Source organism: Lissotriton vulgaris, chromosome 2_1 (genome assembly GCF_964263255.1).
Source record: "Lissotriton vulgaris chromosome 2_1, aLisVul1.2, whole genome shotgun sequence".
Lineage (NCBI taxonomy): Eukaryota > Metazoa > Chordata > Amphibia > Caudata > Salamandridae > Lissotriton > Lissotriton vulgaris.
Window position 1 is genome coordinate 1,830,245,616 of NC_141687.1, and position 17,834 is coordinate 1,830,263,449.

The 17,834-nt window shown below is 45.0% G+C and overlaps 1 protein-coding gene across 1 annotated transcript in view; it reads right to left on the bottom strand.

Annotated features, from left to right (window-relative positions):
- NOX5 (NADPH oxidase 5) overlaps positions 1-17,834 on the bottom strand; it is a 226,376-nt gene that overhangs the window by 185,624 nt on the left and 22,918 nt on the right. The window contains exon 4 of the mRNA XM_086958956.1: positions 12,407-12,641. Within this exon, the coding sequence (XP_086815082.1) occupies positions 12,407-12,641 (235 nt within the window). The remainder of the gene's footprint in view (positions 1-12,406; positions 12,642-17,834) is intronic.

The window sequence follows — 17,834 nt, forward strand, 5'->3', positions numbered from 1 at the left end:
GTGATCATGATTGTCAAGTTGGTAGAACACATACCTAAATGAGTGGAGACAAGCAAGATAGTGTGACAGAGGAGAGTGCGCCTACAAAGATCAATGTCATAGGAAGAGAGGCATGGAAAAATACAGATAATGCCAATGTGTCTGGCAGCACGCTTGTAACACAACAACACTGCAGATTTCACATAGTTGGTCATATGACAAATTACAAATCCTGTCTGACAAGCAGAGCTGTGTGCAATAGGTATGAAAGAAGGACCACTTCTTGATATACTGCAGACATGGTTTGGAGGTTGTCCAAAGCACGTCAGTGAAAGAGGTTTGCGATGAGAATGTATTTCAGTTGATGGCCAAGGATAATGATCATCCCTCTGATGCAGTTGATCTAGGAAGAGATGTACTATATATGATGATGCTCTCGGATTGCCACTATCCTACAAGTTATTTACTTTATGTACTTCCAGGGGAAAGTTAAGCTGAAAAGGATCAGCATTAAGCCAGGTGGGTAAGGTAGGCAATCTATCAAAATGCTAGGGATTTTCCAGCCGACAGTTGAGTACCATGGGAAAATCGTAGTGGGCACGGTGCATGTGCCCGTAAATTGGTCTTAATCATTGGACGGCACTCCAAAAGAAGCTGGGGAAATATTTGGATCCCAATGAGACTCCACAGTGATGTGGGTGAAAGAAGGAAGGTGTTCAGAAGTGGAAGAAAATTGTCCTGACTTTGAAAATCTGTTCCACAAAGAATTTAGTGGAACTTTGGGATGTCTTAAAAATTACATTCACAAAATAAAGTTGAAGGTCGATGCCAAGCTGGTGTCTAGCAAGGTCAGATGGCTACTGAAAGGGGTTCATGAGGTGGTGAAGAAAAAAAACATGTGAAACTGTGTGAGGAAGTGGCCATTGGCAATGACGGTTTCTCCGCAATGGCGGAGGAGCATCACCCCACTGCCTGGCTCAGAGCCAGCAAATGTAAAATAAAACAATGTTCTTGCATAGCTTTTTTTGCATTTGCCGACTCTTAGCCAGCGCTGTAGGGAGGAGTGGGGTTTATTTGAATAGGAAACCCATTGTAAGTTTACCAGCCACTCATACACAGCAAAAAACATTGACAAAGTAAACAGTTCATCCTTTTGGAGCCAAGCCCAGCTGGCTTTGCCATTGCTTGTTTATAACCCCATTCCAGCTATGGGGTTCAACTTCCGAACTCGAAAAATGTGGCAAAAGTAATATCAGGGCAAGGATGGAGATAGTGGTGACATGACAGCCCAAAGAGAGATAGTGTAGAAGTGAGACAGATGGTGAGAGAGAAAGAGATAGAGAGAAAGGGAGAGAGGGAGAGAGAGAGAGGAGAGAGAGAAAACAGTATTGACACAGAAGAGTACGGGAAAAAGTGGAGATGGGAGACAGGAGTGGGCAGCAACTGTTCACCACACAAGAGGAAACTGAGGCAGGATGATGGAAGAGCAAGCAGCGAGAATTTATAATAGAGCCAATGGGACAAGGCGCAAAGGAACAACATAACATAGGTGTGTGTTGTGAAGTCAGCATACCAGTAGTTGGGTGTGGGCGGAGCTAGGGGGTCAGAGGAAGAGGAGGAGCGGACTTGGGAAGTGGGCAGTTAGAGTAGGGACAGAGATAAGGATGGATGTATAGCAATAAAGCTCCAGTAATTATAAGTGATGGTGTCTGTAGTTATTGTAGCAGGACGCTACAACTGGCGACGAGGGTGGGATCAGCAAAACCCACAGACCCCAGCACCTTGTGAAAATACCCTGTCCCGAGCAGCAGCCTAAATCGAGCTGTCGAGCGTGACTGAACTGCTGCTTCGACTGAAGAGGCCATCAGCAGGCAACTCGACCCCTCTGCAGATCGTGAGGGAACTGAGAGGAGAGACTGAAAAGAGCGCTGAAACGATCGGTGCCAGAGAAGAGCCCTTCGCGCTCAAAACGTGAAGCACGCCGGCGGTGTGTGCAGTGAGTGGCCCTCATAAAGACAGGAGTCGGGAGCCCACTCCGACCCTGCTAGACCCCAGAGACCTGGAATAGGTGCCCAGCGGTGGGAGAATCGCTCCCTGAAGGACCGGCTGAGGAGCGCGAATGAGCGCCGGAGAACTGGGGCCTGAATGCCCGTGATCGGAAAGAGAAAAACCCTCACGCCCGATGCGTGTAATTTGGGAGGGTGTCGGTGTTGAGAAGCGCGAAGAGCGCTGAGTAAGGCGGGAGCCCACCCCGGCGGCAGAAGTCAAGGAAAGCTGCCCTACCTGAAGTAGTGACTCCAGCGGTGGATCCTGGCTGCAACCGGTAAGTGGAAGCACTGAGAAATGCAGTAACTCCGGTGAAGAAACGAAAAAACGGCCGAAATCCCGTCGAAAACGAGATTCCCGCGCGGCCATCTTAGAGTCAGGCAGCTGGAAGGACATCCCTGTGAAATTTAGCGGCAGCCATCTTTAAGTCAGGCGAACAGTGGGAATAAGCATTGGCAAAGACCAAACAGCCATTGGCAAAGGCAACAGACATCCAAACAAGCACTGGCGACTACAAGAAACAAGCATTGGCAAAACAAACAAGCACTGGCGACTACAAGAAACAAGCATTGGCAAAACAAACAAACACTGGCGACTACAAGAGACAAACTTTGGCAAAATAAATAAGCACTGGCGACTACAAGAAACAAGCATTGGCAAAATAAACAAACATTGATACATGCAAATCAGCGAGCATTGGTGCATGCGAAGACCAGTACAAGCAGTGGTACATGCAAATAAACAAGTGTTGGTACATGCGGAGACAGGTGAATCAACGAGCATTGGTACATGCCAGTAAACAAGCATTGATACATGCAAATCAACGAGCATTGGTGCATGCAAAGGCAAGTGAAGCAAGCATTAGTGACTAACAAAACAAACATTGACACATGCAAACAAACATTGGCAAATGCAAGTGAAGGATAAACAGACATTGGCAACTGTAAGTGAAGCAAGCATTGGTGACGGCAACAGTACAAACATTGACGCATGCAAACAAGCGTTGGTGCATGCAAGTGAATATTAATAAAGTGCCGAAAAGACGACAAACCAGCCCATGCAAATGCTAGAAGCAATCTAAGAAGACGAGCATTGGTAAAGGAAAGTCACCAAGCATTGGTGCCTGTAAGGACAAGCATTGGCCCAGAGCGAACAAACATTGATACATGCAAACAAACAAGCACTGACACGTGCAAATCAACCAACGGAAGCAAGCGTTGACAGTGACCAAACTAACACTGGGGAAGACAAGTAAACAAGCACTGGTGCAGGCAAACAATCACGTGTTGGTGCGTACAAGTCAACAAGCCTTGGTATGTGCCACTAAACAAACGCTGGTAAATGCAAAAGCAGTAAGCGAGGACAACGACACGTGGACAACATTGCACGAATCTTGGCAACCAACCAGAATAAGCACATGCTAACGCGAGAGTGTATCAATCAACAAGCACCAGCAACCACAAGAGTGACTCAACGAACAAGCAGCGACAAAACTAAGGTCAGCACGGGTGGAAACGCGAACAGTGGGATACGCAAGTGACTGTGCAGTGGCGAATGTCAGGAAGTAACGCGCGTCCGTCAAATAGAGGAGGCCACAAACAAATATAAACCACGACAAAGCATAAGTAATTACTCCCGAATCAGCAACGAGCACGAGCCAATGCGCATGTGGGGTAGCCAATGACCACACACAACAAGCAAGGGAAATCCAACATTGTCACCAACAATGGACAAGTTCAGGAATGTAATGTCGACCGAATACTGAAGGACTAGTGAGCAAGCTCATGCTAAAACGGAAACGGAAGCACCTGAAATCCAAGGAAACATGGACAGCACAAGGTCCCGCGTCTACGACCGGTCAGGACTAAAGCAGAAAGACAGAAGCAGGAAGAAGTGGGTAGTATCAGCAAACAAAAAACAATTGAGGAGTGGACAGAGGGAATATGAAACATGTGAAGGCAGAAAGGGTGGCAGGAGTGGACAGAGAAGTATGGTGATCAGCCAAGATGAGAAGTCACAAATGAATACGTCGACAAGGAAGGAAGTTGAGGGGGGTGAAGGCAGTGATAGTTGTGAAAAAGAGGAGACGGTAGCCTGGAAAAAAGAAAAAAATAGGTGCAAGAGCGGTGATATAGAAGATGCACGTGTTAGAAGAACAACAATACCAGTGCATGTAGAATTGCTGAATGAGAGGAAGATCAGAAGAAAGATCGAAAAGGGGAGCATTAGAGGAGGTGACACTAAAAAAAAGCTAGCAGCAGCTGGGAAACAAAGCAACAGGACGATGGAGCTGCCACAGGGTTGTGGAGAGAAAGGCAGGCAAACCAGAGGAGACACCATTGCCTGCAAGATAAAGACAAAGATCTGTTACCATTAACTGTTCTGCTTCACTGTTTACTAAACTGTTTAATCTGCTCCTGGTTACTTATAGCCGTATGATTTTCTGTGTGGATGTCCCATCTTTGTGTTAAACTGGATATTTGTGTACGTTAACACGGGTTGGTGGGGTGTCTTAATTTGTGGGAGGGCATTGGAGTCTTAACTCAACAATACACATATCATCCGAAATCTGTTATTTGCAAGTGTGTGCATTTTCTCATGCGGACAGCCCATTAAAGCCTTCGGGTCCTTGGCCTCTACTATAGAAACGGGCAGAACAAAAACCTCACTCGTCCAAAGCAGGGCCTTTATTGTTTGATTAACAAAAGTGTTAACCCTTTCAAGCCCACGGGGTACTTTAGTCAAAAAAATGTGTGCAGACCAACTACTTAACGGATGAACGAGAAAACAACAAAGCATGCTTTTTGAGTGAAGTTCTTCTGTCATTCCAAGTTTGGTGTTAATCCGTTTGTTGGTTTTAGCTGTAGGAGGGAGAAAGATTATATCTATATCTACATGTCTAGATTGATAGATAGACAGACAGACAGACAGACAGAACTATATTCATTGGAAAAATCAAAGGTTAAAGTCGTGTTATAGTTAGGAATTGTAAGAATATATCACTTTACTTTAAAAAAAAAAACCTTGGACATTTACTACAAAAGCACAAAGGTTAAAGGGATGCAATAGTTGGGTGAAAATGTTAGTTAAAACATTCCATTGTAAAATATAAAAAACACTAAGTCAGCAGGTATAGTTATCCCAAGTAACTATGACGTGTGCCCTAAAGTAACTATAAGTCTCACCCTCCTCATGCACAGTGTTGTTATCAGTGAGGTAATTCGAGATGTTAATAGGGATGTTATCAATGTAGTTATTGAACATCTCATGAGAGATGTGAATATATGAGGTTACAACCAATGCATGGAGAGGATTTAAGTGACATTTTCATGTTATTATAACTTCCCTTTAAACTTTGATTTTTGAAGTGAATTTTCATTTTTTTAATGTAAATTAAGATATTATTAACATTCCTAACTATAAAGTCATTTTAACATTTGTTTTTTCAGTTAATGTCTACTAAAATAAGATGTCCATCACCGTGCATGGCATGTGATTGGGAGATTGGGCCTAGGGACTGGCCGTAGGCTGGTGACCAATCCCCTTTTTTAATTTTTAATTGCCAGTATCTGCCAAGATTCCCAAGGGACCACTGGGCCTCATGGTGGATCCACGGAAACCCCCGCCCTACAAAAAAAACATTTTTTTATTCGGCCCGGGGTGTCCCTCTCCCACAAGTCCCATTGAGTGATAGTACTTCTACCCTGCACCCCTTATATCTTATTTCAGTGTATTTTGTTGATAGGGGTTGCAGATGTATGCTTCAAATTAGATTGAGGCTTAAAACCAAAGTCTGTCACAAAAAACCTGTGAGAAAGGCCATTCCTTCTCTTGACAATATATGATCCACTAGTGGATGTCTGGGCACACGTCCATGTTAAATAGCTGTACTAGAGTGCAAACGGCAAATTGTGTGTAACGAGGATGGTTATATGGGTTGGCTGTTTATTTCCAGAATTTTGCGGAAGAGTTGAGACACTGCAGATTGTTGAATAATATAGAATGTAGAGGTGAGTCATATAGAGGTGGTCTAACTGACACTGGGCATGTAAGCATTGATCAGAGATTCTATGCCATATGCTTATCTCAGGAAAATTTGTAGAATATTTCAACAAACCGTAGAGGGTTCTTCACAAGGCCTGGCAGAAGATGCCTTAGCAATAAGTACTTGCAATCTTTTGACTTAAAATTGAGGGTCATGTGAAAAAGGTGATCAGACTCTTTTTGGAGGGTTTAAAAAGTAGTGGCCTCATTAAACACTATGGAAGCATTTTGTTTGTTATATGGATGAACATAAGTTCAAAGACAGTCATATTCACCAAATGTAAGTCACTTAACAGACATGCTATATGTCCAGCATGTTGTCAAACCAATATCACATGATTGGCGACAGACGTAGTGTGTTCAACTTGATAGAATTCACTTTTTCGATGCCCCAACCACCTGCTTTGACATATGTAAGTTAGCATTATATGGCTAACTAATGGAATACGTATACATGCTCATGTTGAATTATTTTCGTTTGCTATCTCATTATCCATATATATATGTGTGACGATATTAGTTCCTTAGCTTAGCTTGTGTGCCACCATTTTGTGTATCTCTCTGTGCTTGCGAGCCTCACTCGCTCATCTATTGATACACTGGGAGGGTTTAAGGTATTCCAGAATAGGACAGGCGCGCTACCTAGTAACCGCAGGGTATTGTGGTGTTGTAGAGTGTCAGACTCCAGGCAAGGGGGCGGGCGGTAATCCCTCGTAACCGCTCAGAGGTGGATTACAAATCCACACTAATTGTACAAGAACAACAAAAGCCCCTGCTCTAGGAAAATATCATAAAGTCTCGGTGAGTCCCGGTTATGGTACAGTAGTGAATTGCGCACATCAATAGTGTTTCAAAATCAAAAGAAAGAAATTTCAATGAAGTAGAATCCTTGTTATGGAAAACAATTTATTGTTCCTCTTGTTCCTGCCAACACGTGTTTCATCGCAGGGAAACAAACTGCGAATCTTCAGGGCCTTTTGAGAGAAAAGCCGGAAGTAGTGATGTGGCAACAAGTATGGATAATGCGCTAAGAAGCGTAGTCAGGTGGTTCCTTAATAAGGTCATAAGAAAACCATGACCGGGAGGAGAAGAGATTAAAGCTGTAACGCTCGAAATCAGGTAATCAGGCGGGTACACCAGGTTAGATTAGTTCCCCCTCCTGTGGTTCCCGGTGCCGTTTTTCGAAGACGGTCCACTCGCTCATCTACCCCTCCCGTAGGAATAAAGAATTTCACTAAGACAGCAGTTTTCGTTTCTCGGCTTACTGTGGCCGAAACTAACAAGTTTCTTTATCAGTAATGTTCTCATGCCTCCGAGACGCTGAAGCCTGGCTCCACGGCCTTGAGTAAAGATAGCGATGTATCCTCTGCAGGTGCAGATGCCTGCTGCATGATGGCATTGTTCACTGGTCTGGGTTTCAGTAATTTTCCAGAAGGGGCGTACCCTAATGAATTGTGCTGCATTATAATGTATTGCTGTGATGCAGAGAGTCAGTCCTCTCGTTCGCACTCCTAGGAGTGAGGTCGGACAGGGCCCTCTCATATGAGTGTTGTTTGGCCTAATAAAGACTTTTGTTTATTCTTCTCCACTGTCCGGCTGACTTCCTATATAGTTACTACAGGTGAGTGCGGTAAGTCACTCGGGTGGATTTGAGCCACGCTTATCAGATGGCGCCCGAATAGGGACCCCGCGATAAGGATCTTTCTCACCCGTAAGTGGGTAGCAGAAGACCGGGGACCCGCTGGTCGGCACGGTGGGCCCGGGTACCCATCTGATGCCGAGCTTGGTTCTCGCAGCGCTGCCCCACCCTGCTGATCGGGAGAGGTCCCGGTTCAGATCCTACGCCGGGGTCCAGAAGGCGGAACTTGAAGCTGACCGTGTTGGTCCTGGCAGCCGGAGGTGGAGAACGGTAGAGGTCGGTGCCGCCTACGGAAGGTGAGTGGTCCACCTGTGATTGTTTCAGGAACTGGAGTGTTCCGGGAGACTAGGGTGTCTCCAGTGGTTTGAGGAGCCGGCGTGCTCCTGGGGCTAGTGTGCTCCGGGGAACTCAGAGTGCGAGCAGGCACTCTGACAGACTTGATGAGGTTGGGGGGGAATGTCTAGATATATTGTTTGTAGTGATCCGACCGGGTGGTACTGTGGTGACGGCGTGGCTCATTGCGGGTGGACTCCGGCGCTTACCCTGAACTCCTAGAGTGGTGGTTCAGTGGAGGTGAGACCTGGGTCTCCCGTGGTAAAGTGCGCAGTGATCCATAGTGCCGCGCGGGGAGCGGATTTGTTTCCCCATCCTCAGAACAGTTAGTGTACTGTTCGGTCTGCGGTAGGGTCCAGGTTCCCCAGGACTTGGTCGACGGGCCTTGTCCCATTTGGTAACACGTGTTTGGAGGTATTGTATATGTGTGTGCGTGATTTCCCAGTGCATAATTATATGTGTGTGTGAACGAGCTCGAGCTAAGTGATTCAAGGTAACGAAGTTGGTTGACAGAGGAGTGTTTTAAAAATGCCGTGTTTTAGTAAGTTACGATGTTTTGGATGTTGTTGTCGACCCTCAGATACTAGACTGGCCGAGAGCCAACCTGCACCCCCTGAGGGCACTCCAAGCTTTGATATGTACGTCAAGCATGGACTGGTCCCGCTTTTGTTTGGTACTTTGTGGCACCGGTACACTGCTGATAATGTGGATTTGCAATGGCCCTTGACGGGTTCTTTTGATGAAGCTAAGTTGGATTATTTACAGGACAAATTGTTTGCTAGGCGTAGCCGTCAAAGCATGTTCGATTCTTTAAGGGTGTGGCAGAAAGAAGCTAGGAAGAGAAAGATGAGAGAAGAGAAAGAGGCTTTTAAAAAGTCCGCGCAGACTATGGCACAGAAAGCGAGAGAACAGGTTGGGAATGAGAGCGCGCTGCGTTTGGAGTGCGCAGATAGACTTTGCAGGTTGAAAGAAAATAAGAGCTATGTAGTGCGAGAGGATGACCCTGATGAGATGGAAGACATTTTGAACGCCCGACCCCCTCCTCCTTATGCCCCGCAGTCCTTGTATCCCTCCTTGCCGGCTCCGGGCTCCAGTAGTGGGGTTCCGGGTCCATCGGCAAGTGCTCCTCAACATGGCGCAGCGATTTCTGCTTCCCCGCCCTCAACACCCCTCGTTTCTTTACTCCAGACCACTTCGCCTACACCCTCCCAATTCTCTTTAGCACTCCCTACTGTTTCAGCTAGTACTACCCCCAGTCAGGAGATGTTAACGCCGAGTCGAGGCGCAGGTAGTGGATTACTCTCACAGGTGCGAAAGCTGCTTACGCGTTCCACAGTTGGTTTAGATGAGAAGACTATGGTGGCTAATCAGGCATGCCAGTGGGCAAGGAATAATATTTACTCGTTTGAAGATATTTGGTCCACAATGAAAGATTTTGAGCCTTTGATGCAACAGCATGCTTTGTGGCATATGTCGAATGTATTGATACCTCTATGGGAGCAGGGGTATGGAGGTGTGGCTCCGGCGACTTTGCGAGACATACAGAGTGGAGCTTTCAGAACGAATACTGGGGTGAAAGAGGTGATGCGTAGTTTAAAGGCTCTACTACAGTATAGAAATGAATTGCCTGCTGCAGGTACGCCCCATTTTCCAGGTATACATCCAATGCGTGAAGTACACCCTATCTTTCATCCCGAGATCCCAGAAATGGTAGATCCAGTTACGAAGGCCGTCACTAGGAATAGGATAGATGCACACTTCCAGGAACAATGGGTGTATACGCCATGGAAGAGAAGTGAGGTATTATCATTGAAGGCTCAGCTCCCAGATTCTAGGAAGAATCCGACTGCCTACTACAAAGAGCTAACGGAAGCTGCGTCTTCCACTGTAATGACTCTGGCTGATGTTGAATTGTTTTTTGGGCTTTTGGTCCCAGTCGATGTATGGCGGCAGGTGAAAGGTACAGATCATTCGGAAGAATTAGGAGGTACGTGGCAGGAATTACAGGACTGGGATAAGGAACGCAAGCCAGGGGAAAAGACAAAGGCTGAAATATTAGCTTTACCGGGGCGCATAATAAAATACATGCATTCTCTCATTCCCCCGAAGAAGGTAGATTGGGACAAGTTGACGGCTTGTAAGAAGAAAAAGGATGAGGCGGTCTCGGACTTCTTCACGAGGTTCGAAGAGACGTTTATGGATTTCAGTGGACAAGATGTGTCACAGGATGGAGGGTTGCGGCTTTTTGTCAATAGGTTTGTCATGAACTTATTACCCGAAATTTCAGCGAGATTGCAAGCGTCGGAGAGTACATGGACAACGTCCTCTCCTTCAGGTATCCTCAGTATGGCACAGTATTATGAGCACAGAGAAAATGAGAGTAAGGACAAGCAGGAAAAGAAGGCTAAGGATTTGAAGACTAGGGTTTTGTTGCAGCAAGTGGCTAGAGGAAGAGGGAGAGGTGCGGCGCCGAGTCGTGGTGGCGGCTTTGGGAGAGGTGAAAGTAGGGAAAGACTGGGACCGAATCAGTGTGCAAAGTGCAAGCAGGAGGGGCATTGGTGGAGGGATTGCCCACTGCTTCAGTCGAATGCCGGTCCAGGGCGAGGACGAGGAAGAGGTAGTGGTGATTTTGGGAGACAGGCTGCACGGTCGGAAGGTGGCGGGAGACCGGGAGGTAATTACTTTGACAACAGCGCGAACAGACAACAGTTGCAGAGGGGCGGCGGTCAGTACTACAATGATGATTACTCAGTAGACGATCTGACAGGGTTCTCCCACAACTAGGACAGCGTAGGACAGAGCGAAGTCCATAAACCCTTTAGGGCGCTGCTTCAAGGACAGAATGATGTCATCAGTGATGACATCAGTAATGGCGTTTGAGTCGTCATCAGTGATGTAGTTAATGATGGCATCTAAAGTCATGAGTGATGTATTACATGGGCCCATAAGCAGTGGCTGGTGGGGCACACGTTAAAGGTAGCTCAGTAAACTATAACTTGTGAATTTTAGAGTGTTTGTGGTTTTTAAACATTGGGCTTTATCTCAATTCAATACCTAACTATAATATCAGTTTAAATTTAGGTTTTTCCAGTGAATTTCAGTTTTTTGGATCCTATTCAGCCAATGCCCAGGGATCTCCAGAGGCTAAAGAGCCTGGGGATCACGGTTTAAAAAAAAGAAATTCAGGACAAGTGATGGAGCACCTGAATCCTGTAATGACAGCCACAACTTTTATTTCTGAGTTACAGCAAGCTAATCAGACAGGCACTGGTATGGCGGGACTATAATGACCAATGGGAGAATAAGCTGTCTAATCATAAGACCCAATAAAAAATATTCTTGGTACTGTGGGACTCCTACAGGACCAACTGTCCAGATATACCTAACTTTTTCACCGCTTCAAGCCGAACCCGAACCCCTCTTTAAATGCTTATTTTTCAAAAACGTCTGTGCAGATTTATATCAAATCACAAAAAGAAAGCTTTCTGAGTAAGGTTTTAATTTTCTGCCAAATCTGGTGTATTCTTTTCAGCCATGTATCGGAGTTTCTTTGGAATTTATATGGGAAATCAGCGTTTTGGCATTCGCCTTTTTCTTGCCCCAACTTGACGGATCAGCATGAAACTTTCCATGAACGAGCCAAGGTAGATGTGCTATTTTTAAGAAAGCTTTGTGCAGATTCGTCAAACGGAGCCAAAGTTATCAGCAAAACAAAACAAATGCTATTTGTATGGAAACTTTGACCGAAATATAACTACACATTGGTGATTGCCACTGTGTAATGTATGTGTAGTCTAAAGCTGAACATGGAGGGTGTGATATTTTATTAGTATTGGCATGTAACATGTCATCTAGAAAATGATGGAAGCATCTTGCACCTGGAGAGGAGAGAATCGGACTAAAATTATTTGATTCTTGGCGATTCCTTGTTTCCTCCTCGTGGAATGAAACGCAAGGCTGTAGTACATAAATTGCAAGAAGTATATAAAGGTCGATAATGCAATGCCATCTATGTGCTGTTGTTTCCAAACACAAATGTTCTTTTCCTTATTTCTCATCAGCCTGGGTGGATGTTTAGTACAATCAACAGTCACAAAAATAATGGGCCATAATTCACAAAAGACAGAACATTTTATCGGTGGGTCTAACACCCTGCGTGCGTGGGAGCAACTTTTACAACATTCTGTAATACATAAACATTTTCAACTCCGCACTTAACTAACTAACTCACCATTTAGAGATATCTTGCAGTACCATGACAACCATCCTATGGAAATTTTGCACCAAATGAGCTAAAACCACGATGCTTACTGAGAAGGTGATATATGACATTCAGCTACTGCAAACCCCCCATCCTGTACTCACCACAATGAATGTACAGTTGAAGTTGAGACATTGCCCACACCCTTTAGCCACCATAATCCAGTGTCCAAAGCTGGTGTGTTTAAGGGCATGTAGTGTGAACAGAAGGATATTCACACAGGTGTAACAGCACATGAATAGGAGCTTGCTGCGATTGTTGTGCCAATAGGCTGGTGTCAGGTAGCGGGGCGTGTGGCTCTTCTTCTCATTGGTGGGTGGTTTCAGCCAGTTTGCGGCACTATGGAAAATAAAGGGTTGATAAGAGTTAGATCGGGATAGAATGGGATGTTATAATGGAGTCAGCGTATTCTGTCACCATGGATCCCAATAACACCGAAATGAAGGTTCTAAACATTCCCAGTGTTCAGCAGCATAACTAAGCTATAATGTGAATTGCCCTTCACCACATTGTGGAATGGGATCAACCTTCTGTGGCCCAAGCAAGAAATGACATTGCTACCAATGCTCAAACATGACCGCAGTTGATACTGGAGGAGGTCATCTTAAAGGCAACTGTCAGGAAACAGCTTCAATCTCTTTTAGCTATCAGAGAGACTATATGCAGATGAAAAGATCCCAAACAGCATTGGAGGTTAAAACGTTGAAGTCTACTGACAGCAAAGCTGTCTGGTTGCGAAAGACTTATCGAGAGCATGTTGATAAGTGACCTGGAGTGCAACTCTTCCCATTGCTTTGCATTGGATTTTTGGTTTGTTTCTCTTATTTCCTTTCATTCCACTTGATGGTCTTGTTTGAGTCCAGTCCGTCTATCAAGCCATTTTCTCTCCTGCAGAGCATAACCTGTTTCCCATCTACGTGATTGCCTCTTTTTATCTTTTCACAAGTGTCTGCTTTTCAGGAACTTTTTTTCTTTTTATAAAATCATCACATAGAGTGCATACATTTACCACAAACTCTCTATATTTAAGCCCTAATACAGAAAACTGACAAACTGTGTTCAAAACTATATGGCTGACTTTTACTTTTGTAAATGCAGCCATTAGCCAATGATATACTGCCTGGGGACTGGCATTACCACAGTATACTGCTAAGGTACTGCGCTATACTGTGGACCAATATATAACTAAAGAGCTCATTATGATGTCAGTCAGAAAGCCTCCGACCAACACCCTCTCAGATTCGGCACCGTCCGACAGGCAGTCTGCGGTTCAGACTGCCAGATTACCATGCGACCGAACACTGTTCAGTCGAATTCCCATTGTTCCCTATGGGAGCTTGTGCTACGACCATAAACCGTCTGTAACACAAGCTCCTATGGGGAAATAGGGGTGTGTGTGCAAAACCCTGCACCCTTTCAAAGGCAACCCATGGTGCCTGCCACACAGTGCAAGGCTTAACAGGGGGGTACCTTACGTACCGGCTCGGCCATCAATCGTAGGCTCCAGGGGAAAGTTGCCATTGACAGGGCCCCCCAAAGTCAGTATCCAAAAGTCTTTCCGTGTCAGAAAGGCCAGCACAGAAAGTCTGTCGGTATCCGACATCATAATCCCGATGGTGGAAACGCCATCCATAGTGAGTTATGGTGCGATTCCGACCGACAAGAATACTCCAAGAGCCGGTCGGAACCGAGTCGGAATGACCGGCCGGTGTACGTTCTGACCGGGAATATCGTAATCGGGCCGTCGGACCGTAAACCTTCCAAGTCGTTGGAAGGGCTCTGAGACGGCTGAGAAGCTTCCAACAGTCGGTTGGAGGCTTTCCGACTGACATTGTAATGAGCCCCTTTCAAACATACAAAGGACAACAAATTGCATAGAGAGTACCCTATCATTATAGAATTGTTAATACATTAATTGTGAAGTACATTATTCCTCAAATACTTCCCCTAACAAACTACAATGCCACACCAGCACATAGACTGGTATCTAAACTTCCCAGCTTCTCTGGCAGTCCTGAGCTTTTGAGGTACCTAAAATGCCACAGTTCCCCAACAAGAGGGGGACCGTTTTTATAAGTATTGTATGTTGACTTATCCAGGTTTGTTTGAATACTGGCCAAGTATTTTATCCATTTCTGGCAAATCATGACTCTCCTTCTTGGGTTGTAATTGGGCATGCAGTACAGAAGATGACAGTGTGCAAAATGTTCAGATCTTAAACCGCTTGCCCTTGCAGAGTGATGATATGGCTGGCTATGAAGCTCTTGGCTTCTAGTCCTAACCAAGCATAGTAGGTAAATGTATACCAGGCACACAAATAAACTGGGCATTGTGACACAGGCACCTCACAACCGGCTAATCCATATCACCCTAGATCATACCTACCCAGATAACTTTTGCTTATATAAATGCTGCCTGGTAAATGAAAGATCAACTATGTTATGTACTCCAAACATCCATTAGGACCGTCACATGTTAGTATTTTGGCAATTAAACTAGATACTACACCCGAAGCACTGTACCATGTTTAGGCTTTGCCATATAAACTTAGACATGGATGCTACACCAGCCATTGTGGCTTTTCCTGGTGCCCATTACTCATCAGATATTTCATAAAAAAACATTACATAAATTTATCACTAATCTTGCAGACTGGTTTGTGGGGCGTTTGAGGCACAGGGCACCTTCAATATATCTTTGACCAGAATCTTGTTTCCATCCCTGTCATTGTAAGATATCTTTGACAGCTGATTAAGGAGAGTAGACAAGAGTCTTATAGCCACCCAGAGACCTTGGACATGGGGGGACCACAGTCTGCTGGTCCACCATCTTAAAGAAATTGCAGTTGCATTAGAATCAACATTGAATTGGTTTAATACAGTACTGTACTGTGAGAAAAAGCAAATTTGTTGAATTGGGTTTTTATCGCATCCCACCCATAGCTTTGGCATGTGGTATTCTATTAGGAACTAGCCTATCCTGTTCATCTACTGCATGCATGGTACATAAAATCACCACTGGACTTGATCAGAGGGCATAATGTATTGTACTGATCCTAAACAGAATATATACATATCACGCTTTAAATCACTGATGAACCATGAACAACTAAATAAGAACTCTCTCACTACAGCTGAAAAGACCGAAGACAGTTTATATTCGCCAGGCCACAAGAACAGCTTATAAAAGAATGTTTGTTTACATTGAGTAGCAACTTATTTTTGCCAGGCACTTTCATTCACACACAAGGAGAGCTAACTTGGGTTTTCACAATGTCACTTCATGACCAAAGCTATTATGTTCACTCTCTCTCAGGTCAAAAGCTTGCTTTACATGGTCCTGTTCATTGACCAGGTTATAACTGTGAGATAATTCACTAACAGAAGGGTATTCCAACTCACTTTGCCTGTGTTTGCAAAAGGTTCAAAGTACAACTACATAAGGCCAGAGGGCAGTGGTCTGCTATGCTGATCGGATAAAAAGGAAGGATTACGTGACTGAAGTGCAATCAAGACTTCAATGGCTCTTGGTTTTAATCTGTGGATGTTGCAAAGTCATCCTGTGCCCTGGGCATCCCCCAACGTTTTGCTGAATGGTACTGGTGGTAACTGACTCCGACTGACCCTGGGCTCTGCCTAACCAGGACCAGGTCCAGTGCTATGCTGAAAGAGACACATTTAGAATACAGTAAAAACACCTACATACACTAGGGTACACTAAGGGTTTGGGTACCCCTGTGGTTGGCATGACCTACCCTATCAGACCCTATTAAATGTTAAGGCAGGGGATTAAAACTACCTAGAAGTCCCTAGCCCACAATAGGGCATGACAGTTTGGAGGCCAGCAGCTTTTCTGCAATTGAATGTGTGCACTGCTAAAGCCTGAGAACAGTTTTAAAAGTAGCCCTGGGTGGCACAACTGCTTTTAAAAAGTAAATTGTGCTCAAATTCGACTTTGGGGCACTTAAAAATGGATAACCTGCAATGTTTCGTCATATTAGGAACTCCCAGGATCTCCCCTAGGTGTCCCAGGGGTGGGGGGTCCAGTATTTATAAGGAAGACCCCCATAAAATTAGTTTTATATGCCATGGGTTTAAGTGAGATTTCACATTTCACTCCCCACATTGTGATAAAGTGCTGCCCAAATTTAACTTTGATGTTAGGGGCCCTGTGGAGGGAGGATCTGCAATATTTCTACAGAATCGTAACCCCTAAAGTCTCCCCTAGATGTCCCATGGGGTGGGGGTCCTGTAGATATAAGCCATAGTACTTATAAAATATGTTTTTGTAAGTCCTGTTGCTGGAAAAATGGCCCAAGTCATTTTTCCCATTGCAAATCCCCTTCTACGTAGGTTAACATGGTAGGAAGTTATTAACTAATAACTCTTGATAGGAGAGGGCTAGATGTACCATTCAAAGACTTCCCCGAATGGTATTAATAAACTCAAGAATATGATACGGTTGAATTTCTCCTAAAGTGTACATACAAGAAGTTATAAGCTTTTTTGTCTGTAAGTCCAGATTCAGCCTTCCAGTGGTCTATCCTGATTGGTCAGAGTTAAGTGGATTAGCCAGGCTGCCTTGAAGAGGTGATAAAGAGCCCCCGTGTTTAACCAGCTCTGCTGGGAGGACAGTGTGCTGCTACACTGGAATGCTGGAGCAGGGGGAGGAGTCGTAAACTATGGTCTTCAAAGAGAAGAGGAGGCCTTAGTGTCATTTACGACTCTTAACTTTTCACCTCAGCAAGAGCTAGGCTTATGGAAGGAATGCACAGATGCAAGGGGGAGTGTTTATGGAAAGTAAGCCATCCTAGGGGTGTGTTTAGCCAGCTCTTACCTCCCTGCTGGAAAATCAGCCATTATGAATTTGGGGGTTTTGGTGCACTCCGGGACAACATAATGCCACACTTCACAGGATGTGGTCATATTCTTGGGGAGTTGCCCTGCTCCCATTGGTCAGCAGTGACCTCCTGCTTGACCCAGAGAACTTGGAATAAGTATCTGCGAGGGGCAGAGCCTCTCAGATCTGCTGCTTAAATCTTAAGGAAGCAAGACGTTGCCATGCTGAGAAGTTGGGGTGCAAAATTCTAAGGCCTGTCCTCTGAAGACTGCACCAGATGAAACTACAGCCCTGTGGATTACCTTGCTGCAAAATAACTAAATAGAGGACCCTGAAAGCTACAGATTAACAGAGCTCACCTGGACCATCACCATCAAGGATCCTCAAACTGGAGAACACCAGTGGATTTGTAACGGTTTTGTCCAAGTGAATTGTGGAAACTGAAATCCTCAACTTTCAAGGACCATCTTGGAGCTTCCAGACCCTTGGAGTGAGTTTGAGACACTTTGGGACCCCTTGAGAAACTTTAGGAAGAAGTTTAAGAAGTTTAGAGAACTTTGGAACAACTTTGCCAAGCCGCCAGCCTTCAACCGCGAGCCGGCCAAGCCATTCAGGTTTATTCCGCTTAAAGCTCCGTAGGTTTAACTTCTAGAGATAGACCAGGAGTTGAAGAAATCCAAGGCCGGCGAACCC